The sequence below is a fragment of the Monomorium pharaonis genome, chromosome 1, assembly GCF_013373865.1.
Source record: "Monomorium pharaonis isolate MP-MQ-018 chromosome 1, ASM1337386v2, whole genome shotgun sequence".
Taxonomy (NCBI): Eukaryota; Metazoa; Arthropoda; class Insecta; order Hymenoptera; family Formicidae; genus Monomorium; species Monomorium pharaonis.
The window spans coordinates 6156312-6182248 of NC_050467.1; the positions used below are offsets into that span (position 1 = coordinate 6156312).

General features: G+C 30.6%; 3 protein-coding genes across 5 annotated transcripts; all 3 read left to right on the top strand.

Moving 5' to 3' along the window:
- Positions 1–10: 10 nt before the first annotated feature.
- On the top strand, positions 11–5006 carry LOC114254861. Its single transcript, XM_036284474.1, has 3 exons — positions 11–1082; positions 1492–3798; positions 4910–5006. Exons 2-3 carry the CDS (start codon positions 1523–1525, stop codon positions 5004–5006), a joined length of 2373 nt encoding a protein of 790 aa, XP_036140367.1. The 5' UTR covers positions 11–1082; positions 1492–1522.
- Positions 4341–9443, top strand: LOC105828902. Of its 2 annotated transcripts, none has more exons than XM_036283895.1 (3): positions 4341–4824; positions 4910–5082; positions 6127–9443. In XM_036283895.1, the coding sequence occupies exon 3, from the start codon at positions 6510–6512 to the stop codon at positions 7836–7838; it is 1329 nt and encodes a 442-aa protein (XP_036139788.1). In that variant the 5' UTR covers positions 4341–4824; positions 4910–5082; positions 6127–6509; the 3' UTR covers positions 7839–9443. The 2 variants fall into 2 exon arrangements, with proteins under 2 accessions (XP_036139788.1, XP_012522920.1); XM_012667466.3 differs by having other exon boundaries at positions 4910–5061.
- Positions 9444–14180: 4737 nt separating this feature from the next.
- On the top strand, positions 14181–25339 carry LOC105828900 (clavesin-2). 2 transcript variants are annotated; one of them, XM_012667464.3, is made up of 7 exons: positions 14181–16216; positions 21984–22201; positions 22517–22676; positions 22737–22798; positions 23135–23328; positions 24085–24298; positions 24417–25339. In XM_012667464.3, the coding sequence occupies exons 2-7, from the start codon at positions 22027–22029 to the stop codon at positions 24623–24625; spliced, it is 1014 nt and encodes a 337-aa protein (XP_012522918.2). In that variant the 5' UTR covers positions 14181–16216; positions 21984–22026; the 3' UTR covers positions 24626–25339. The 2 variants fall into 2 exon arrangements, with proteins under 2 accessions (XP_012522918.2, XP_012522917.2); XM_012667463.3 differs by having other exon boundaries at positions 14181–16124.
- The last annotated feature ends 598 nt before the right edge of the window (positions 25340–25937 follow it).

Below are 25937 nucleotides of genomic sequence, written 5' to 3' on the forward strand. Positions count from 1 at the left end.
AGCGCATCCAGGTTGGTCCGATCATGAGATACTCCGTTCCATGGCGTCCACAGGGCTGGACGATGAAGCCCGACGACCCGGGGCTTCTCGCTCTTTGGGCGCGTTTGCACTGCTCCGAATTCGGAAGCACGCTTGAGGTTGCCTCTCGGAGGAAAGGTGAAGAAATGGTTGAGGAATTTTCATCTTTTCCTTATTTAAATTGTACTTCTTTAATTTATTTAAAGAACCTAAGGTACACGTATAATTCGACGATTCGCGAAACTCACAACAATGCTTTCGTTAAGGATAGTTCAAGGTGGCAGATCGCTGGCGCGCATGCCCAGAATTTAAATCTAATAGATGGTCTGGAGTGCCCGGTCTGAGAAAGAGTTTTTGTAAACAACAGTTGCCGAAACGGATGACAATGTCACTTCAGTTGCTTTTCAAATCTGACGAACTCAAGAAGCCAGATCACTCCGTTTCTTGCTCATTCTGTTTTGAATGTACGTTGATAATAGCGTTTTTGATGTCTCGACTTGCGAAAACTTCTCGCTCGAATTTGTGTGGTAGTCAACAAATTATAAGAAGCTTCCTGATTATCAACGATTAATTGACAAAAATAGAGCTTCCTTTCTGTCGATTATACTTCCAGTTTGGTCCAATTTGGTTGCGAAGAAGTTTTATCTCGATTCGCTGTAGTCACTTACGAACGATAAAAGTTAACAAGTTTAAGTCAATTTTAATGTAAGTAAAAACATTCTTTGAGTTATAAAAGATTCACAAATGCTTTAGCTGATCTGACAAAGTCAAAACATTAATATGTGTCGTAATTTGTAGATTTCATGCTCTTCAAAATTATGGATCTGGTATAATTTAATTATGAATAATTTTATATGAATAATCAAGTAAAAGTAGCGAAAATTTGAAATAAATATCTTTGTTGATTCGCATCAGAGAGGAGTAAAATGTCTATCGAGAACGAAACATATACCTTACCCGAGGTCCAAAAAAACTTCTAGTCTGTTCAGCGAGGAATTTAATCGTAACGAAGAATTGTATGATATAAACGAATCATTCGACAACGGACTGAATAATCAACCTAGGTATTAATACTTTTTTTATTCCGAAGGCATTGTAATCGTTAATAGCCTTGTTTTCTGCATATATTTATACAATCTGTGTATCGTACACATTTCGCTCTTAATAATCATATTTACATGTAAGCAATACATTATTATTGTTATTATTATTAGTATTAATTGAGTAAATAATCAAGCTTTCTTAAAGTTCTTTAGCTAAAAATTTAAATTTATTCTTTGATTTCTAAGTTATTTATTGTTATTTATTGTTAATAAAATTTACAATCAATTAAAACAGTATAATCAATTTTATAAAATTCAAACTAAATTTAATTTAAAAATAGCGCATATAGTCAACGTCAACACCACAATTTAAGTAAACGCGCGTCTATCTAAAGGATATAATATTAAATTGATGAAATATTATTTACAGTGAAAGATTGTGTTTAGATCTACAAAAATTGATGGATACCAAAAACGATTTAAACTTGAGCATGCAAGCTAACGAAGGAACATCATCTGACGTTTCCTTAGAGGAGAAAATAATGGATCAATTAGAAGGTACGATAAATAAAGAGGAATCTGCGAGGCAACCAACATCTATTGAAATCTCATCTGTCAAATCTTTAAAGTCTAATAAAACCAAGAACAAAGATTTGAAACGTAAAATGCCTTCTCGGCTTACAATTAATTTGTTGCAAATAAAAATGGCAACGTGTTACCGTCACTGCATAGAACTTTGTATAATTTTTTTATTATCTGTGATACTCGCATTTGCCTTTGTGATATGTTTTCATGAGGATCACAAACACAGCTCTGATTTTGCGAGCACAGTAATCGAATTGAAGAAAAATAGTCAAGAGTATGGCTACACAACAATGGCTACACAAATTCTGTGTGAAGCTCTTCAACTTGACACGCCTTCATTTAGAGTGATAGTTCTAATCGGCACGGTTGCTAACAAATCAGAATTAATGCATACGGTGCAAATGATAAAAAAGAATTTCCCGAGGAAATACGCCATTCGTCAGTATTATCCGCCAATCGAGTACGCGAGAGAAATCAATCTTCCTTTTTTTCATCCGAATTTAATCATCATAGAAAATCTAACACTTATCTACGTAGGAGATACCATAAACTACATAAAGGAACTTGAAAATACATATAAGAATCGATTCGTAACCGTATTGGCCATTTTCAACATTGAAAAAGACAGTGATGTGATACAAACATTAGATATAATTGAATATAACAACATAATAAGGACCTCTTTGTTTAACGAACATATCAAAGCCGAAATTATTTTGTATGACTTTTTAAGCAAAGATTCCTTCAGTATGTGCGTAAGAAAAGCAATGAAAGCGAACATCTTACAGTTCACACGGGAGAATTCCAAATATATTGCGCTTACGTTACCAAAGAATACTTCCAGTTGTGTAGGTATTAATAAAAGAATATTCTTAGAGATTGTTCTACAAAGATTGATGGATATCAAAAACAATCAAAAGAACTCGAGCATACAAGCTAATGAAGTATTATCATCTGGTGCTTCCTTAGAGAAAAAAATAGAAAATCAATTAGAATGCACGGAAATTAAAAGAAAACCTTCTAGTCAACCGATATGTGCTGCAATCTCGCCTTCCGAATCCTTAGATGTACAAACATTAATAAATATCAGAAATAATGTAAACTCGAATTTGCAAGCTAATAAAGAAACATCACTTGCTATTTTTTTAGAAGAGAAAATAGAAGATCAATTAAAGCATACGGAAGGTAAAGAGAAATCTACGTGTAATGAAGGATCGTCATCTAGTATTTCCTCAGAAGAGAAAATAGAGGATCAATTAGAACATACAGAAGTTAAAGAGATACCTACGAGTCAACCGACATTTATTGCAATTGAGCAAGTCAAATCCTTATATGTACAAAGGTTGAGGGACACTAAAAATGATCTAAACTCGAACATGCAAGCTAACGAAGGATCATCATCTGATATTTCATCAAAAGAAAAAATAGAAGATCAATTAGAACATACAGAAGTTAAAGAGGAACCTGCGAGTCAATTAACATTTACTGCAATTTATTGGCAAGCCAAATCCTTCTTACAAAGGTTGATGCACATCATGATGAAAAACGATCTAAACTCGAACATGCAAGCTAATGAAGGATCATCATCTGATATTTCTTCAGAAGAGAAAATAGAAGATCAATTAGAACATACAGAAATTAAAGGGGTACCTGCGAGTCAACCGATAATTGATTTAATCTTGCCTTTTAAACCCTTAGATATACAACAATTGATGGACACTAAAACCGATCTAAATTTGAACATGAAAGCTAATGAAAAATCATCTAGTATTTCCTCAGAAGAGAAAATAGAAGATCAATTAGAATATACAGATGTTAAAGAAGAACCTGCTAGTCAACCAACATCTACTGCAATTTATTTGCAAGCCAAATCCTTATTTGTACAAAGGTTGGACACCAAAAACGATCTAAACTCAAATATGCAAGCTAATGAAGGATCATCATTTGATATTTCATCAAAAGAGAACATAAAAGATCAATTAGAATATACAGAAATTAAAGAGAAACCCGCGAGTCAACCGACAACTGCTGCAACCATATTTTTAAAGTCTGGGCAAACTATAAGCGTAGACTTGATACTAGAACAATTGGTATTAAGCATATATTATTTTTTATATATTTTACTTAGTATATTATTTGGTTTTTTAATTGGTTTAACTAATGTCTATATTTTTTATCTTTTTTATTTATTTTATAAATATTACAATTTATAATCTAAAAAGAAAAAAATCCGACAAAAACAAATTTTGAATACAAGCATGAGATATATTATCGCGAATTTTAAAACTCTGTTTCCGTAATTATATTTAGATTTATGTTCGATTTGTAAATGTGTGTCAACTATGAATGCGTTATATAATTAATAGTACAAAGTTTTTTTAAATAAAGAATTTCAATTGATGTCTTATTTCTATTTAGAAAAATATAAGTCTAGCACATTTATAATACAATTGTTCCTGAACATTATTTCTCACAATATTTTTAAAATGTTGCTGAAGTAATATTGGAAGAAAAAAAAATTGTGTATCAAACTTTTTTTTCTATATTAGCATCCCGAAGGCAGCGTCCCGAGTTATTACATTTTGTAGGCAGGATCGGACGACGACATCCGATGGCCCGTGGCTTCCTGCTGTTCAGCGTTTGCGTTTACATTGTTCCGCATTCAAAACAAAGTTGGGGAGGGGATCGCGCTTCGAAGGACGGAGAACTGGAGACGCCGGAGAAGCAAATGGCCGGCAAAGTGTAGTGAAGAGTAGCTCGCGAGAAACCAGCACCTTTAGCCTTTCCTTCGAATTACACTTTTTTTAATCTATAATTTAAAGGCCGAAGGTACGGTAATTCGATTATTGACAAAACTGTCGAGTGCTTTCGTTGACGATTAGATGGAGGTGCCAGATCGCTGGCACGCATGCTCAGGATTTGAACATGAGTATATAGGTGGTCCAGGACGCTCGGTCCAGGAATTGAAGTATTTTAAGTGACAGTTTTCGACTCAGCTGACAATGACATTTCAGTTGCCTTTTAAACTCATTGAACTGAAGAAACCATTGGCCTTCGCCCGTTCCTCGCTCATTCCGCTTCGAACGCTGATAACAGAGCTTGATATCTCGACTCTTCGAAATCTCTCGCTTGAAATTGCAGTAATCACTTACGAGCGATAAAGATAAACGGACGCCAGGTAAACTCTTCGAGTTCTAAAGCACCCACGAATGCTTTGATATTCTCCAATATATAAACGAAGTGTGAACGTCTATTGTTTTTAGGTTATCCTATTCACGTGTTCTCCGAAATTATGATAACAATGGTATTGAAAGTGGTAAAGCTGAACTAAACATTTCTGCTCTTGGCTCACAAAATTAGAGCACATTGCCAACGAATGATATATGCAAGTCACACGACGACGAAACTAACCTAGGTATTACTTTTTTTATCTCAGGTATTGTAATAGGAGTTTTGATAATGTTTTACCTTTTGTATAAATCTTTAACTTTTGTGCACATTGTATCTAAATATTTTGTTTTTTATACATATGCAATATACATTATTTGTTATTAATTGAATAAATCTCTCTAGAGCTACATGAAAGAATCAAGCTTTGTTACTTAATGTGTCAATTATATCAAACTTGACATCTTTTTACAACAAGAGTTGAATTTACTTTTTAATTTAATTCTCAGCTATTTATTATTGATTAATCTACTTGAACTTAATTAATTGAAGCAGTGATATATCATTTTATGAAATTAAAACTGAATTTAATTCATGTGAATATAGTGTATTTAGTTTACGTCAACATAATTTGAAGATCAGATGTGCTCTTCTATAAAGATGCAATATTGGATTGATAAAATATTAACAACAATAAACTTGATGAAAATGTCAAACGAAAATATAGATTGCCTATATCAGTCTACAGCAACTCTTGATACTTAAAAATAATTTTGTATAAATTTTTAGTATTTTTAAATCTGACATCAGCATTGTACTTTTATTTGTTTTAAAATACAGTCTTGTGAAGCTGGAATATATAATATTATAAGTTGAATTGACAAACAATTTAATAGTATTGATGCTAAGAAGCTATGACAAGCTATTTATAAGATCCCTATAAGATCTTCAAAAGATTACAAAGAATTTATCGCGAAAAATATCTCAGATTTAAATCCAGAAATAGAGATGTAAGATGTAGAAGATCCAGACTTAAATTTTATCTATTATTTTTCAGAATCTTGTTTAGATGCTTCTTAGCATTAATAGTATTAATTGCTCATTAATTTATAGTGTTACATATACTCATGTAAAGACTACATTTCAAGGCCAACAAAATTGCAACACGTGGCTCTTATAAGCTGAAAATTATAAAAATTCATATAAAATTATAATTATATGCTGCTGCAAATGATGTAGATGATCTATTTTATAAAATATTAAAGTGATATAGATAATTTTATCTTTATATTTAATTGAATATTATTTGCAGCGAAAAAGAGAGGTTGTAATCAGATAGACAGATATCAACAGATTAAAATGGATCCTAACTAGAGAATATAAAGTAATGAACAACTATCCATTAGGAATCTGAGAATACTTATTCCTACACTAACAGAAAATTCACTGAACAATAGATTTGGAAAAATTGAGAAGAAATCTGTAAGTCAATTCAAATAAATTCTTGCAACAGCACCTGGTATTTTCCCAGAGGAGAAAATAGAAGATTGTTTTGAATGTACAGAAGTTAAAGAAAGATCTGCGAGTCAATCGACATCTGCTGTAATCCAAACGTCAAATCTTCAAAATTTATTCAAATCAAACCAACACCTAAAGTGTTTGATAAATAAAAATCTCATAGATTAATCAAAAAGTATGGAAATTCAAGAAGAATGTGCGAGTCAATCGATATCTACTGCAGTTTTGCCTATCAAATTCTCAAAATTTACACAAACCGAGAAAAAAAGTTTTCGATTTGAATTGGATGAGGCTCTTGCAAGTCAATTAGGAAATATGAAAGTTAAAGAGGAATCTGCGAATCAATCGACATCTGTTGTAATTTTACCTACTAAATTCTCAAAGAGTATTCAAACTTCAACAAAAGGATTGCAAGTAGATAACCTCACGGATTTCAGAAATCTCAGAAATATAAAAGTTAAAGAGGAATTTGCGAATCAATCTTCTGCTGCAGTGTCACCTGACATTTTTTCAGAGAATTCTGTAGCACTTACACTTTCAAATTTCCAAGTACCAGGTAAAGTTCACTCGAAACAAAAATTTGAGATCAAGAAGCATCTGTCAGACTCAAAATCTGACAAAGACAGCATATCAGATCAATCGACAAATTATCAGAACACAAGAGACAGACGTCCAAAACATCCAATTAGCCATCCATCTACTCCAGACAATCAGTTGCAAGGAAAAAAGAAAATGAAAACTTATTGCTGTCGCTGCTTAGAATATTGCATATTTTCACTATTATCTATAATGCTGATAGCTATTGCTGCGATATTTTTGCATGAAAACGAAAATCACACCCATAGCAGTGATTTTGAGACCGTGATTATTGAATTGAAAAAACATATTTATGGTCAGGATAATGCTATACAATTATTAACTGAAGCTCTTCAACTTGACACACCTTCTTTTAGGGTGATAGCCCTCGTTGGTAGTACAGGTGTTGGTAAATCGTACACGGTGGAGATAATAAAAAAGTATTTCCCGAGACCATACGCTATTCGTCAATATTACCCCCCGGTCGAGAATCTGAAGAAAATCAATTTTCTTTTCCTCCATCCAAATCTAATCATTCTGGAGAATCTGAAGGAAGACGATGCAACAAGCGTTGTGAACCATATAAAAGAATTTGAAGATACCTATAAAAATCAGCTTATGACCATACTGGTCGTTTTCAACATTGAACGTATTGACAACGATTTTACCCGAAGAGTAAATATGTATGAAAGTCTCTACGCAATAGAGACTCCTTTTCTCAACGAACATATCAGTCACGTAATTATTCCTTATGAGTTTTTGAGCGAAGAAGTCTTGGAGAAATGCATTACAGACGCGATGAAAGCGAGCAATCTAATGCTGACAGATCATCAATTCTTTGATGTTAAATATAACCTGCTTCAAAGTAAAACTGGTTGTAAAGGTGCCTATGCCAAGGTTCAGGTGTTTGGTAGAGAGCACTCTTCATAAACAATATATAATTCCGTGTTTATAAAGACAAAAAGGCTGATCAATTTATTATATTCTGTGCGACTGAAGTTATAAATACGTTCAACTGTACAGCGTATCTTTTCTCTCCATGTTTAATTATCTCGATTACAATATATTGTGATATTCTTAAAACTATCAATAGTTCCTATTGAATAAATATATTTTCTGAACATAAGTATTTTTCGAAATGCGTTTCCGCTTTGATTAATTTTAAATTATTGTCGATCGATTTTGTTGATTTTTGAAACTAAGGAATAAATGATTTTGACAGTTTACGGAAAAAGACTCGAGCTGTTAGTTTCATCAGTGAAAGCCAGATTGGACACGAATGTGACGTTCACGCTTCGTGAATTAGGACGCATAATGAAATATTTGTATGAATTTACTTCCGAATTGTAGACATTGAAGACGAATGGTGATTTTTGCGAGTGATGATATGTAATGTATTGTATTGTACCGTTTATGTCTGGTAAAACGCATAATCGCAATTATACGCTGTTAAGTGAACTCCACGTCAATGAAGACGGGATTTTGAAACTCTTTGTGTAATTTTATTTGGGTTTATATTTGATTTGTAAGCGAGTATCAACTGTGATTGCATAGATTAAATAACATATGTATGCCGAAACTTATGTACGCGCGCGCGCGTTGCTACAATTAATCGCTCTGATATAACCAAAAAATCGCTCGATTGTATTTTTCCTTCTTTATTCTATAAGTAATTATTTCTAAGTTAGCATAAAAGAGTTATTTTTTAAGACATGAAAGTAAATTCTTTCGATTACATAATTGTCGTTCTAGCGGTCAAGAATAAGTTGAGGATAATTTAATTATCAAATCTGAAAAAACATACTAAGATTTCACTTACAGCACCTTATTTATAGTACCTTATTAATATTGTAATTGTTATGAATATGATAAATTGAGTGTAATCATAATGAATTATATATAGTCTTTAATTTTTAATAAATATTCCGGATTATAAAATGGTTAGATTAATATGAAATGTCTCTTGCCACTTGAATTATTTGAAACGACATTGCTCAAGATATTTATCGCTTAATTTTTAATAACTATATGTAAATTTATATTACAGACAAATTAGAGTTATTGTTTTATACTTGTGACTTGTACATTTATACAAAAAAGAAGTAATTATATTAGAAACTTATTAACATGGCAATGTAAGCTAATGATATATAATTATTGAATAATTATAATAACTTTAAAATACATTGTATAATATGATAGTTAAGCTTATATTAAGTAATGAATTATAATATTACATATATCATAAACAATTATAATATTATGTATATGAATATTTTGTATTTAATGCAGCAGATTTAATATTTCTCTAGTTAAAAATTTTTGAAGTTAAAATTCATGAGAACATGTTAAAAGTGCACAGTTAATAATAACTCTAGCGACTACATACAGTTAATGGTAGTTAATGATTCTTTTGGATGTTGGAAATTATACAGTCCATCGACAAATGCAAAAGTAAATTGAATATTTTGTAAATGACTTTGTACACATTAACATTTATTACTTTTATAATATACGAGATTATTTAACCATCAAGATTCGATGTTAACCTTTGTTACTTATTTCTCTCTTAATTGAACTATTATCCGATTTTCTCGTAACGCAGCTTAAAACCGAATTAATCAGTGTTGGAATTATTACCACGCTGATGTTACGTCTATAGGGTAAGAAAGGTATTTCTCATTTACTGCTTACGTACCGATATAACACAACTAATCAGAAGTTGCATTGAAAAATATAGTCTCACAAACAAAAACTTAAAACTACTTACAAAAAAATTTTTTGAGAATATTTTTAATTTATAACATTTAAAACATGTACATAACGCGCGCGCACACGCACACACACAAATGCAAAAATATCAGCGATGTTCTTCAAAATTTAGTTTAAAATTGTTTAAATTTTAATTTTTTTAATAATTTACCAAATTTCTTTAATATAAATAAGAATTAGTAACATTAACGTTATAATTTCTCTCTCAACAATGTAATTGTTACCTAACATATTATACGTTGAGTAGGAAATTATAATCGATGTTATAAAATATCAACAAATACACGATAGGATTATTTTTTAATCCAAAGCAGTTTTTTAAAACGACCTGGATGAAAGATATGCATAAACTGAGGTCGGTAATATAGCGCATGTATTCTTTAGCTGTATTCTTTTAACATTAGATTTTGGCGTACAGTGTGCGATATGTGCATGTTAATAGTAGCCGAGAATTATTAAGTTTTATTATAGACATATTACAAATGCAATAAAATCTCTGCTTCAGTTTTTATTATGCTATAATGAAGATGCGTTCGGGAAGACGCTATTAATACTATCAGCATCAATCTTCATTGCTCATTAAAAATAGGACAAGGAAATAGACAATCTTAAAACATAGTTTTTTTTACCGGAATATGTAATATTATAAATTAAATTAACTAGCAATTTAATATATTTTTGGTACTAACAAGCATCTATAAGATATACTCGCAGTAACCAATATTTGTATAAACAAATGGCATTTTTCAGGTTGTATGTATTCAAATACTTAATAGAAAATTTTTATTGCCGGCATGAATAATTTTTAAAATTAAAAATATGTATTATATATTTAATATTACATGTATGAGCCAACACTAAATTATTCGCGTGTATAATTAATCACCTGAATTTAAATTTATTTAAATTTAAACTTAAACTTAATAGAAAATTTTTATTGCTGTATATCTTAATGGTCAAATTGGTTAAGATTCCCTCATGGAATAATGGGAGATCCAAATCCTGTCTGAGGTATTATTTTTCCCAATAATTTCTTTACTGTTTTTTTGATGATTTAATTAAGATAACATCTTATAGATGCTTGCTAACAGCAAAATAATATTAAATTGCTCATTCAATTTAATTTGCATGATTACATATTGTAGGAAAAAGAACTATATTTTAAGAGTGACGAAGGTGTTAGTGCGCAGTATATGCTGGATTGCAAAAATTGATGTGATTAAGTATATACACAAACATCTAGTGTTGGATCGTAAAGGCGATCATAAATATATATATATATTTCTGATTTCAAAAATTATTTGAATAATAAAAATTTTCTATTATACAATTCAATAAAGTTAAAAGAAATCTGCTGAAAAATAAATTGTAAAAGTATCTATAAAAAGATATCTATAAAAATCTTACGTTAAAAGAAAGCATAGACCATTACTTATAAACAACCACAAATATTTTATCATAAAAAGAAAAAGACGAAATATAAAGACAAAAAATATATTTTTAAAAAGATAAAAAACTAAATTGCTAATTATTATAATTTCTACGATTGAAATAACAAACAAATAAAGCCTGACTGTGCATAGTGCGTTTTTCCTCCGCATATGAAATAATTTCGATTACAATGTATTGTGGTATTCTTAAAATCCTCGGTAAGTTCTACTGAGTAAATTTTTTTTTTCTGAGGATAAATATTTTTTGAAACATATTTTCGTGTTTGATTAATTAAACATTGTTGGTCGACCTTCTTATTGATTCGGTAAAATAATTTTGATTATGGAAGGCGATCGAGGCTACCAATTTCATCGGTGAAAGCCAACTTGGACATGAATATGACGTTCACGCTCTGTCGACTTGGACGCATAATAAACTGTTTGCACACATCTACTTCCGGATTGTAGATATCGAAGACGAACGGTGATTTTTACGGGTGATGATGTGTAATGTGTCGTATTGCTATGTCCGGTGAAACGCGTAATTGGCATTCGGTTATATGCAAGCTACTCTCTAAATCAGAATCAATGTATTATTTATTAAAAGATACTAAATAATATGATTTCAGTAATATACTTATAACTACATTAATCAGCGATATATGCATTGTCTTTCAGTGATAGCACTAATTACAGTTCGTAAATGGGAAATATCCCTTTTAACTACTGGAAAGTAGTGAATAATCACTAATTGCTATTGTAAATATTAAGCGTGGACCAAAAAAGAAATTATAAAAATTTTTATCCTGCACTGAGAAAAAACTAATTAATTCAACAAAATTTTTTTATTGCGGGCTGCAAACAAAAAATATATCCAGTACAACAATATATGTTATTGCAATATAAATGCATAATTCAATCAACATCATTGCATTTGCATTAACAACAAATATTGTTATATTAAGTATATTTTTTGACAGCCCGCAACTAAACGTTTTGTTGAATCAATTTTTTTTTCTCTGTGTGTTTTTCATTATTTATTATCATTCAAATTACCATAGTATTACATTACTTATGATATAATTCTCTAAAATTTCTTCTCATGGTCCATAGTTACTAATGTACATAGTGATTTTTACTATAAAATTTTCCCTATGTACTAAAAGTTATAAGAACTAAAAATCAACTAAGATTTCACAATTCAGATTTAGAGAGCTGCTCTACGTGGATTAAGACTCTCAGTATATAATATTACAGACTTTGAAACTTTCTTTCCGTAATTGCATTTGAAGTTATGTTCGATTTGTGAACGAGTAACTAACCGTGATTACGTACGTTAAATAACGATACGTTATGCCCAAACTGTAAACGTTACATTGTTACCATCAATCGTTCTTATGCAATCGAAAAGTCGCTTGATTGTATTTCTTTTTCTCTTTTAGCCTTTATAAGTAATTTTCTTCTAAATAAGTTAACGTGTTTTCCAAGACGTAAAATCATTTCCTTTGATTACATAATTATTATTTTAAAAAATAAGAATAAATTAGGAAAAAATTAATTGCCAAATTCTTGCAAAAAAACTACTAAGATTTTATACGTAATATTTTATTCTACTTGTATTTTTATTTTTATAGAAATATGATATTCAAATTACGATTAGAATAAATTGCAATTAATTTTTATCTTATGAAGAAAATTTTTTAGAAACATTGTGATTTTTACATACGTATAAAAAGAAGTAATTAAAACACTCATTACATAGCAATAATGTAAGATAATGTTTAAAAGCTTGAAAAATGGTATCGATATATTTATAATATCAAATAATATTATATAATATATGTATGTGATAATTAAAAAAAAATTAAATAATATATTATAATTAATATATTATAATAATGTACATTATAAATTGTTACAAAATTATTGTTATTTTATAAATTGTTATAAAATTATATAATTTCTATGGTACTATGCATATATTTATATTATTATATTATAGAATTACAATATATTACAGAATTATAACATTATAACATTCTAATATTCTTACAGTATTAAACTGCTATAATGTTATAATTGTTATAGCATATGATGTAAGAAGATTTATTACATATACATTTCTATAAATAAAAATTTTCAAACAAAGCGAGATGCGAGAAAGCGAAGAAAAGAAGTTAATAGTAATTTTAACGACTACCACATATAATTAATGATTCCCTTAGACGTTATAAATTGTGCAGCCGACCGATGAACGCGGAAGTGAGTTGAATCTTTTGTAAACGGCTTTGTACGCATTAACATCTACCAATACTTTTCTAACATATGAAATTATTTAATTATCAAAATTTTAATCTTTGTTACAACTTACTTGTTTCTCCCTTAATTAATCCATTACGCGGTTTCTTCGTGACGCAACTTAAAGAAGGATCGATCAATGTTAGAATTTTTGCCGTGACGTTACGTCTGCAAGGTAAAAAAAAGGGTACATATCTCTCATTTACCTCTTACGTGCGTCGATGAGATGTGACGTAACTAGTCAGAAGTTACGTTGAGTCCTGTAACACGCAAACACTATGTGTATTACATCGCGGCACTTACAATCTGCCCTCTTTACTTCTCGAATGTCCCGTGACGGAAAATAGAAAGTCCACGTATGTGTGTGCTCACGAAAAAAATCGCGCGATTAATTTAATCAACATCAATCTCGGCGCTCTTTCTCCCGCGGAAACCGCAAGACTGGTGAACGTTTTCCGTCTGTCGTATTAGAACTCAACTAGCCCTTTTTAACGATTTGTTAAGATTGACGACTCAACAATGACATCGAGCGCGAAAACCAACGCACGTGACTCCGTTTGTCACTGATATGTCGCCGAAGATAAACGTGAATGTGAACACGACAATTTTCAGCTTGGTTACCGAGCATTATTTTTTACATCCGTTTTGAGGACACCGGATATTTCCTATGAAATGACGACATTATCGATTAATGTCCGATTAAACTTTTATTACAACAGATAATCAAATTAAATTAATTCTCTTTGAGCACAATCACGTTTCATTAATTAACTGCCATCAAATTTATGCAATTTATGCAAAGAAAATTGGTTGATTCTTTTTTTAAGCCGTTTCTTTAGCTCCATATTATTTAGCTCCATTTCTTTAGTTTGTGATATTTTTTATTTTGCAACATGTTAACGAACAATATTGTTGTCTTGCGTTAATATGCTATGTTTTATGAATCATATTTTAACTCTCTGTATTACATTTTTAGACACTTTTACACATAATTGTTTATTTTCATTTAAATTAACTTTTATTACGTTTGTAAATAAAAAAAAGTCTTCAATGACACATATTCTTTAACATCTCTAGAAAGTAGTATAATTGCTAATTTACAAAATTACATCTAAATTTATCACAATAATTTTTTTATAGGTAATTATGTGAAATGTGTGTAGAGCATTATTATTAAATTTGATGATTAATTTAATTGGAGATTTTGTTTCTTCAGTTTATAGCGTTTAAAATCTGACAATCGTATCGATACGCAGTGAAAAATTTAATAACTAATATGAAAATATTATTAGGCGTCAAGATTTGTTCCAATCGAAAACAGCACTTGTTTTTATTTTTTGTGTTAATTTCCATACTTAAAATTTATATACAGATGTTAACTAGTTGTATCTAACAAAATCAGAGACATGCAGGTTTCTATTTAAAAAATTCACAATTGTAAAACAAAATAATTTAAAAAAAAATACTTTTATAACTTAAAATTGACATTTTAAACAGAAAAAATAGTTTAAGTATCGATTATTCAAAAAATTTGGATTATATTCTGTAATCTGAAAATAACGTGCAAGTAAAACTTTAAATTTAAGCAATGGATTAAGCTAAAATGCAAAAAACATCGCTATCATATTTGCGTTGAAAACTGCATTTACAATATTCAAAAGTGTTTCTAGTAAATAGTTTTAATATCTAATAGAAAATTTTTATTACTATTTTAAATAATTTTTTAAATCCAAAATATATATATGTTTAATGTCGCCCGTACGAGTCAACACTAGATGTTCACGTGTATAATTAATCACTTAAATTTACAATCACCAACGTATACTGCGCGCCGACAAATTCATCCGTTTTAAGACAATTTTTGGCCGGAATATGTAATATTACAAATAAAATAGACTAGTTTTAAATTCTTATAATTCTATAGTAATGATAAATGCAGTTTAAAAGAAGTTTAACACGTAAATATTAATTTATAGCCCATACATATTTAAATATTATATTAACAAAAATGCATATTTTAAAACGCAAATGTTACGTATAACATAATTATATATACATATTAGTTTGTGACATAATACCGGAATTGTTATCTAGATGCCAAGGCTTTTTGTGGAGGGGGAAAAAACAGAAATTGCTATTAGTTCATAATGTTTCAAAGAATAAAAATGCGGTGATATTCATGTTGAATCGTATGTGCATATAATAAAAGCACATTATCATACTTAGAGCAAACATATTTATCTGTAATATAATTGCGTCTGATTCACCTTCGACCAACCGGTTGAACTGGACGTCGGCGATCGGCAAGAAGGGACTGTCGGAACTGAATCGAATGTGCGTCAGAAGGTCGTTATGAAGCCGATAAAATCGGGCAGCCGTCCTGTATCGCGACGATGTTAATTGAGCATCTGTAAAAAGACGGGTAGACGACCAACTAAATGACGCAGTCTGCGAGTTCACCTTCGGAAACTTTTACGGAAAAGTTGGATTATATCCAATTACGCTTCGTGCATTGGGAACAAAAGCGAGGTCGCCTTCTTGTACCTCGAAGGATTCGTCGGCGAGACGATCCGCGAGGACACGCTCGCTCGCGATTGGAAAAGAGTCAAGAGTGTTGGGGAGAAAGGGCGACTCACTGGAAATTATAAGAGAGCGATCAACCAGCAAGAGTGGGGCAGTCGCTTCCAAGTGAGCACCTGAGGCACTACGGATCGAAGTACGTTCATATTATCATATAGGATCTCTCTAGGATAGTGCTTAAGACATAAATTTCCGCCACTTGGCGCGGTCCATCAAGAGGCAGATTAAGTAAGAGAGTAGAATTTTTTAAATTAATTTATATAAACGTATTTAGTATTTATTTTATTCTCAATCTGATTCATTCTGTGAAGATTTCTTTCTAATATTTATTAAATAAAACCATTGTTTTAGTGGCTACATTTTAATATTTTTTCATTTACAAAAACATGAATAAAAATAAGAAAATTTTGATACATTAAAGGAATTGAAATAATAAGCAAGATTTTTATCTTAATTTGCTTCATCAAAATCTATAAATTGCTTTAGTTTAACGACTATAACGCTTAACACGATAAAATCCTATACTAAAAATAAAGAAAAAATCAAATACAACTTGACGAAAATGTATAATTAAGAGTACATAATTTACACAATACCTATTACATTTTAATGATTAATTTCATATTTTTATATTGGTTTTTATATTTCATGCTTTTATTTTTATTTCTGCGTTATTCGCGTAAGATGTAAAATATATCTTAGCTTTAGAAAAGAGAAAAGGGTGATATATGGTCCTTGTAGGTCGTTCGTAATATTCGTAATAGAATTGTAGTGATTATAGAATAATTTGTTTAATAATCTCCAGTTATGCAATGACGCTAATATGCTGCCAGTATACAAGAGTTGACATTTATTAAAGACATTAACACTTATATTTATGAACATTTTATAAGTTTTTTAAAAGTTATTAGCGTTAAATTATTTCCGTATTCTTTTCAAATTTAGGAATTACACAAATATTATTACACAAATATGTCTACACTTGACCGTTTTTTTGTTATTTAATTTTTTCTTAGCTATTTAAATTTTGAGTTATATAAAATTGAACAATAGCATGGAATTTTGTTAATATAGTCTCTTAATCGCATTCAAACGTGTTTCAACAAGCTTAACACAGCTTGTTTCTCAAAGTTTTCATATCAAAATGGTTACTTGAGTTAATTTTGTAATTTGTATTACTAATCTGTAATTTACATGTCATAAATTTTTAATACTGCAATCAATATACTAAAGAGATTATGTGTATTTGCATGTATTCTTGAAACATTTTGCAACATTGTCACATTTTCATAAATAACATCCTAAGTATTATATCGTATAATCTTGAATCGATTGAACATATTAGCGAATGGAAATATATGTATTTTAAGTTTTTAAATTAAAACATCAATTATTAACATTATTTATTAGAGTTTTTGTACAAAAGGCAAGTAGGAGCGATCATAATATCACCTTCTCTGTTGTTAAATTCGCAGAGTAAAATGTATCTATCGGTTAAAAATGTTGTACACGAAAATGTTTCACAATTAAAAATAAACTTTTGCATTTATCTTTATCCAAAAAAGAGATAAGGATACTGAATATTATCAAACTTTTGTTTGCAATTGTGAATCATTGAACAACGAAAACTGAGATATAAAAGTGTCGAGATATAAAATATCCTTAACACGAGAGCAACGGGTTATTGTACACTAAATTACAAATTTATAATTACAAATACTTTTGTATAAGTGGAGCTGTCCTTTTTCATTGAAGGGTAGCTGGTGTGCGTTAAAAATATCAATATTAATCTTTTGGTCATCTAAATCGCGAATTACATCACGCGAAAGGGTTGAACGTCGTAATTATACGGTAACAACAATAATGACATTGTCTGTGACGTCGGTATTGAGTTTCCCTATCACGTACATCGGAATAATCTGTCGAATCGATTCACGCATCGCGAATTTAAATCGTCCGACAATCTTTGGTGCAGCTTGTCTCGTCCTTGCTCGCAAAGGTCGACGTTATTAAAGGTCGGGAATATGAAAGGCGACTCGGCGCCGATGCAAATCGTCATTTTCAAGGAAATTCGCGCGACGAAAAGGGCGCAGAATTTCGGCGTTTCGTTTAGAGACTGAGATTCAGGCCACGATAGAGGTCTGCAACCGATCGTAAACGCCGTGACATAATCGTCGTAACACACGATTACGGCGAGGGCAAGCACATATAACAAGTTACATGAGCGTCCCGTAATCTCTCGAGGCGGAGAGAAATAAAAACCTCCTCTCATAGACCCGTGATGAAAACGAAAGGCTGGATATATCGACGTGATGTAATCGACGTAACGTATTCTCGTATGAATAAAAAAAAAAAAGCTCTTACGCGCGCGATCGCCGACACTCGAGAGATGAAAGCTCGCGAATAGTAACGCCGATAAGTGGCACTTTCTACGCGGAAGAAGCCGGGGGTATATCTTTAACCGGCTCCATTATAATCACAATACAGCATAGCGCTTTGTGCGTGCTGTCGCGATTCATCAACGTAAGACGGACACGGATGCGAAACCGACGTAGCGTGAGATAGGCGCTCTCTACGACTCGACGGCCGCTTAGGGCCATGACACACAAAGGACATAAACGGTAAAACTTAAATATTACGCGAATCAGCCAATCGCAGTCGAGAATTTAAGGCACAACGTAAGCGGCAGTTAAAGCCAAACTGTTGATTTTCTTGCTGCTTAATACTTAAGTTTCCTTCTTGTGTGTCCGCCACGATCTCCACTTTTGTTTTTCTTTCGTGGATTTCTTAAAATATACGACGTACGGCTCGTTAACACCATCGCGCACTTGCCGGCCCGGCCCGAAGCTTTTTATCTCGCTGACTTCATTCTTCGAAACGGTGACATAACTTTACGGATATTACGTATTCTTTACATTGGAATTTTTGTAGGCCCCATTTGCGATACGTAAAGGCGATATTGTAACAGAGTTATACAATCTTAATTACCCTCCGATACGCGGAGGTCCACGGTTGGAGGAAAGCGATCAATGCGAGAGAACAAGAAATTCATCTCTTTCCAATAATGAACACGTTTAGAAAAGAGAAAGTGAATAGTTATTTTTGTGTTGTGAAATGATTCTCGCTGCATAAAGCAGGCAACATTTTTATTTCTTACGGATGTCTCTCATTTTTAGTTTCTTTCGGTTAATTCGTGTCTTGAGAAAAAACGGGGTAGAAATGTCTATTCTGGTGAAAAGGTTTCTTAGAATTTTTTACAACTTTTGTACAATTCTTTTATAACTTTTTATAAAGTTTCTTAAATTTTTTATACAAATTGAAATACTTTTCAAAAGTGCTGAGAAAAATAACTTTTTTCTTTCGAGAATTATTTATATATGTGTTTTGAAATATTCTCAGATGTTTTCGTTCATAATTTCTGAAGAAAATTTGTAAAATCTGAGAATTAAGATATTTAATTTTTATATATCTTCAAATTTTTTATAAATTTACCCAATAAGCAAAGAATATTATATATATAAATCAATCTTTTAAAACGCTGATTTTACATATGTTTTATGAATGTTATGACTTAATATTTTACACATGTTTCTGAATTGTTACTTTATACGTAATATTTCTAAATATTATAATTACAGTATAGAAATATTGTTTCAAATGTTCTACTCAAATATTTTTAATAATGACATTGTGTACAATATCAAAAAGTACATATTTGAAAACGGTGCATGTTATAAAATGTCATCGTAATAACGTTGTGTTATCTTGCTTACTAGGTATAATATGACAAATTCTCAAAGAGAAATATCTCATATTTTATAACATGCACCGTTTTCAAATATGTACTTTTTAATATTGTACACAATGTCATTGTGAAAAATATTTGAGTAGAACATATAAAACAATATTTCTAGTACAACGTTTGAAACAATATTACTTAATAAGCATTACTTAATAAGATAACAGAGATATTACGAACATTTTTTCACCTGGACACGATTGCATGCAATAATACCCGACGCAATTATAAAGCGGGAATAGTAAAGTAGCGTGAGACGAGGTAATAATGGCACATCTGCCAGTTTATTTCCGCGACGCGGTTTGTTTCAAACAACGAACAAAGATCGGTGAACAACCGACTTGCATTGCATAATCGGAGAAAGTGATTGCGAAACGGGCCGGTACACACACACACACATACACATACACAGAGGCACTTTGGCGCGAGCAAAAGCACGTGGCTTGAGTGCGATGGTACTGCGCTAATCGTTATGTCATAAACTGACGAAAGGTCCGAGAGTTCTCGTCTGCATGGCCGGCGACGTAACCGATCGGCTCCCTACCAAAGAGGTGAAAGAGACAAGCTGGCGCATTTCTTTTCTGACGCCTCCGCCTGCACGGCTACCGCGACTTTGAACGGAAACTGTGTCAGCCGGTCATGAATAATCGTCAAGCGTCTCGGAAGAAAGTGAAAACAGCTCGTTGCGCTTGCATAATTTAAATCGGAAATTATTACAAGAAGCTGCTAAATGGGAACAAATCCTTGTTGAATATGTAAACATGAACCGAATGCAAAATTCTGAAAGAGGGATTGTTATGTTACGTTTTGTTTAAAAATGTAATTTACACATCAGATAACGTATCTTGCAAATTCAAAATTTTTTAATTAAAGGGAAATAAATGTTTGAAGGAGCTAAAAATAGTACTTTTTATCTCATTTTTCAACTATAAAAAAAAATAAATTAATTAAATTGTTTTTAGTATAATGTTTTATTAATACGTACTTTTATATAATTTAGAAAAATTTTTATGCCAATTTATTATGAATAATAGCTGCAATAGATCTATTGGCGCATAAGAATCATGCTTATATTAAAAGAAAAATGATCTCAAAAATAAAAAAAGTTTATTTAATTCAAAAAAACTAATATTTATTCGGTGAATACTAAACTGTACCGTAAATACGAATAAATATTTTGCTATCGTTATTATATTTTATATTTACAAAATAATCTAAAAGTAAAAATGCTTTGAGAATGTTAAAAAGGAACTTGTATAATCTTCCCTTGTATAATCTTGCCTTCCACGTATCATTTTCATATTTATCTATTTTTTTAATGACGATTGTTTGAAGTAAAAAGCACGATTTTTGCCACAATTTACGACTGTTTTTGTTAATAAAAAAAAATCACATTTTTATTTTAAAAATCAACATGAAAAGTGACAAAGAAAATGTATAAGTAAACTATACTGAAAAACAAATGCAATATATCCAATAAGATATGTATAATATTACGAGCTGTCAACTACAGATATATTTAATACAATAATATATGCTATTGCAGTATCAACATTGTACTTGCATTAACAGTAAATATTATTGTATTGAGTATTTTATGTAGTTGGCAGCCCGCAATTACATGTTATTGACTATATTACTTTTTCTTCTGTGTATAAGTAAAAAGAATAAATCTTATGAAGGTATAAGATTTATTAGTGCATAAATCGTATAAGAAAATAGGTTTCAGTTTCTTTAAATTTTAGTGTTTTATAACTCATGCCTAGCTTATTTAAAGTTCTAATATACATCAAACAGATTTTTGATATTAAGATCACCGATTTTAAAAACACTTTCGAGAAAAAAGAGTTTAAAGAGTATTCTCTAACGATTAGAATGGAACTTATTTCTTTCTTCTTGCCTAATATTAAAAACAAACATTAAATAATAATGTCCTGTTGTGATAAGCATTAAAAAATTTTTCTTATTTTAAAAAAACATTATCCAAACTATATATTGGTGCACCACAATAGAAATTTCATACAATAGAAATTTTGTAATTTTGTTAATTTTTATTGAATTTGAATAAAATTTAATTGCAACATTTTTTTATACTTAATACTTTAAGAAAATACAAAAAAGAATGCTTTTTTTTAAGTTTTTAACTTAAACAAATATTGTTTTTCTTACGAGGAAAAAATGTCTCAATGTTTCTAGATTTTTAGACGTTCAAGCTTAAAATCCTTTAAGCAAAAGCAAAATGGGAGCAGTTGAATGGGCTGCCGATGAGGACAATTATGAGTGTCCTCTCTCGATGGAGACGCAGAAGCTGGCCAAGGAGGAACTCAGAGAGGACAAGAATACCAGAGATCAGGCTCTCGAACAAATGCGTAACTGGATCAAGATGAATCCGCGCATTCAGAATTGCCGACTCGGTGAGACTGCACCATTCAATGGCAACCAACGCGAGTAGCATTAGAGATAAATATACTTTGCCAATTTATGAAGAAAGACTCAACATTGTGAAAAACCCAGCAATTTAACTAATAGTATTTAAATTAAGATTCTGGTTACTTTGAGATAATAATAGATGGTTAAATAATCACTTCCCGATTTGTAAGAAATCCGATTGTAAGAAATCGACTTTAAGAAATTATATTCTTGAACAAAATTTAAAGTTTTCACGAACAGCATCTATCCTGCAATACGGTATGTATCGATAATTAGGCTAATTTGTCATCCTTTATTAGATGCGCGATTCTTATTAAGATTCTTGAGATGCAAAAAATTCAATGTCCCAATGGCCGAGGAGGCCGTAGAACGATACTTGTTGCTTCGACAGGTGTACCAAATAGCATTCCATAATTTAGACATCATGGAACCGAATATGACGGAATTATTATCATTAGGGTAAGTTTTGGGAAATTATATCGTTATTTCTGGAACTTTGTTTGTAAACTTTCCTTTTAGATATATCTTCGCTGCACCTGGTCGCGATGCGAAAGGCCGTCGTGTTATAATCGCCAGACCAGGTACATATTCGTTACTTTATGTATACAAGAAATTTGCATATTATTATACAGATTTATTAAAACATATTTTAAAGAATCGCAAAGATAATAATTAAATAATTCTAAAATTTTATGTGATTTTCGATGACTTATTTGTTTTAATAAAGTATTTGCCATGTATTTAATTTGTTGCTAAGAGAGATTGTTAAAACGTACACTTTGTAATATATGTAAATATTTTGGTATAATTGTATTACAAAAGATATACCTGAGTCTATATACCTGGGTAATAATTTTTTACTCTTCTCTTCCGTCGCGTCACTCACTAATCAATCGTACATGCTATTTTTGCTCAAGGCGTATTCGATCCTCATAAATACACGAATGTGGACATGTGCAAGATCCACGCCATCACGTACGAGGCGTTGATGGAAGATGAGGAGAGTCAAGTGCGTGGCTTCGTGCATTTCGCTGATGGTGCCGGCGTAAGTTTCCCTCATCTGACGCTTTTCACTCCCAAGGAAGCAGTGCGCATCGTGAAAAATGGCGAGGTAAGATTAAAATATACTATACATATAATCTCTGAATATATATAAGCTTAATAAATAAAATTAAATTTTTATATTTATAGTAACAACAAATGTAATAATAGAGAGCATTCTTTAATTTAAATCTAATAATTTTAAATTGTTATTTTTATTTACAAGTTTATTTTAATTGGGTAATTACTAATAGAAGTTTAATTAATATTTAAAAAAATTTTTATCTTTAATTATTTTCGTAACAATTTCCCATAATTCTTGTTCACTATTTCAAAATTTCGTCTATTATATCTTCATAGATATTTACCCGATTGAATTTTAGATACATTAATATGTCGGTATTTATAGGCAAATCTTATATTTAAGATTGTTTTAAGAATTGTCTTAAGTTGTTATCACAAAACTGTATTTACAACATTACTTAAGACAATCTTGAAATAAAATTTGACTATGAATATAATATAATATATCAGTCTTTTATTTTTCCTGTAACGTTGTTAATTTGAATCACTTGTTGTTAAATTTCTACAAGAGCTTTTTGTTACTATAAGGCATAATTGATTCAGCTGTCACGTAACAATATTTCATAATTTTTTTTTTTAAACGTAACTAATTTTTAAGTCTTATACTTTTTCCTTATCGAGGAGTTTACTTAAAAATTACTTACAAAATTCTCTTAATGATCTATTTAAGAACAGAATAAGGTATATTGATCAAGCAGAAACAAAATATACATAATAAACAAAAATAATTGTTTGCTTTTAGCGTACCGTGCCGATGAGACACAAGGAAGTCCATGCGATCAACGCACATCCCTCACTGAAATTTGCCCTGGACTTTGGAATGTCATTGATCTCCGAGAAGATCAGGAGCCGCGTGAAGCTTTACACGAGTCTCGAGGACGCTATTAATCACAAGATGGACGTGAGCATGTTGCCGAAGGAATACGGCGGTACTATCCCCATGAAGGAGATGATCGGTAATTCATCTTTGATTGCAATACGACTATTATTTATTGTATTGTTTCATCATACGAAAAGAAAATAATCGTATCACATTTGAAAGACATTATAAATCAAAATCTTTCCTTGATCCAGATTTATGGCGAAAAGAATTGCTGCAATCGAAGCCGGCATTATTGAGCAACGATAAGATGCACGTCTGCCTCGAATTGTACTCGGACAAGGCGCGGGAAGGCGCGGTTTCTGCATTGAAGCAAGGATTTGGTTGTTCCAGCGTGGGATCCAACCACGATACCACGATGTGCGGTATAAGCGGCTCCTTCAGAAAACTCGAAGTCGATTGATATTTTAATTGACATTTTTCACTTATAAATGTTTTTCATCTGAAGATAAGCAGCACGGGATCATCATTTTGGAAATCGCACTGAATTTTAGATTAGTCATGGTATTAAAAGAATATAACTTTATTTTTGTATTACGTAGATAACAATACGCAATAAACGAAGTATAACTGAAGTGTATTATTTACAGCCGCACTATAAATATGTGTATATCAAGCTATGTATCGATGCAAAAGTAATTGTTAATTTTTGTAATTTTTGAAATGGTTATGTATATATTTATATATTGTAAAAATGTGTTTATATTTTAAATTACAACAAATGTATATTAAAGATATGATTAAAATAATTGTATTTACTTTGTACTTGGTTTCAAATAGCACATTTTATGAACACAGCGTTTTATTACGAAACTTTTATTCCATTACTTTTGCATTAATCTAATACATAATTTTTTTTATTAATCCTTTACAATTAATATAACAAAAGACATAATGGTTTTAAAATTAAAAAATTAATTAATGTTAGGCCAATAAGAGTACAAAGTACCACGCTGAACTCTTATTGATCCAACATTAATTGATTTTTTAATTTTAAATTTCAAAGAATCCTAGATTATATTTTAACTTAATTTTAATAACGGTTTTATTTATTCATTCCCTGTTCTGGAATTTGTATTAGCAATTGACTTAAAAGTAAATAAAAATATTTTGCTCATATCTACAATAATCACTTTCCAAGGTAATCCAATTGTCAATTATGCTACGAATCCTTGCTCTGGCTTCTTTTAAGTCATCCGGATCCGTATTTGCTTCGTTAAGCAAGTCACGGCAATGCGAGGCTCCTTTAAGATAATTTAATTATTTTTTTTTAATAATTAAAAATTAGAATTATTTCTTCTGTTAAAAAACTGCAGAAATCTAATGTAAATCTTATGTTGTTTAATTACCATTAATGATAATAGTGTGTGAAAAATGATTTATATTCTCGAACACTGACAACTGATACCATGGATCGATGTCGCCATTTGTGAAAATAATCTTTCGTGCGGGTTGGTTTCGCATAAGTTGTAGATATTTTTCGTACATATCCTTTGTTTTTTTCACTTGTGAATACAATATATTCTCGTTTAAACTAAAATTGAGTTTAGCTTTATCGTTTTTCATAAAGAAAAAAACAATTTTAAGATACTTGAATAAGATTCACTTAATTTATTTTAATTTTTAAATACTCTATTTATAAGAATATTGAACTAAATTAATTTTAACGTGTGCAATTAATAAATTTAGAAATAAGTGGCGAACAAACAGAGACT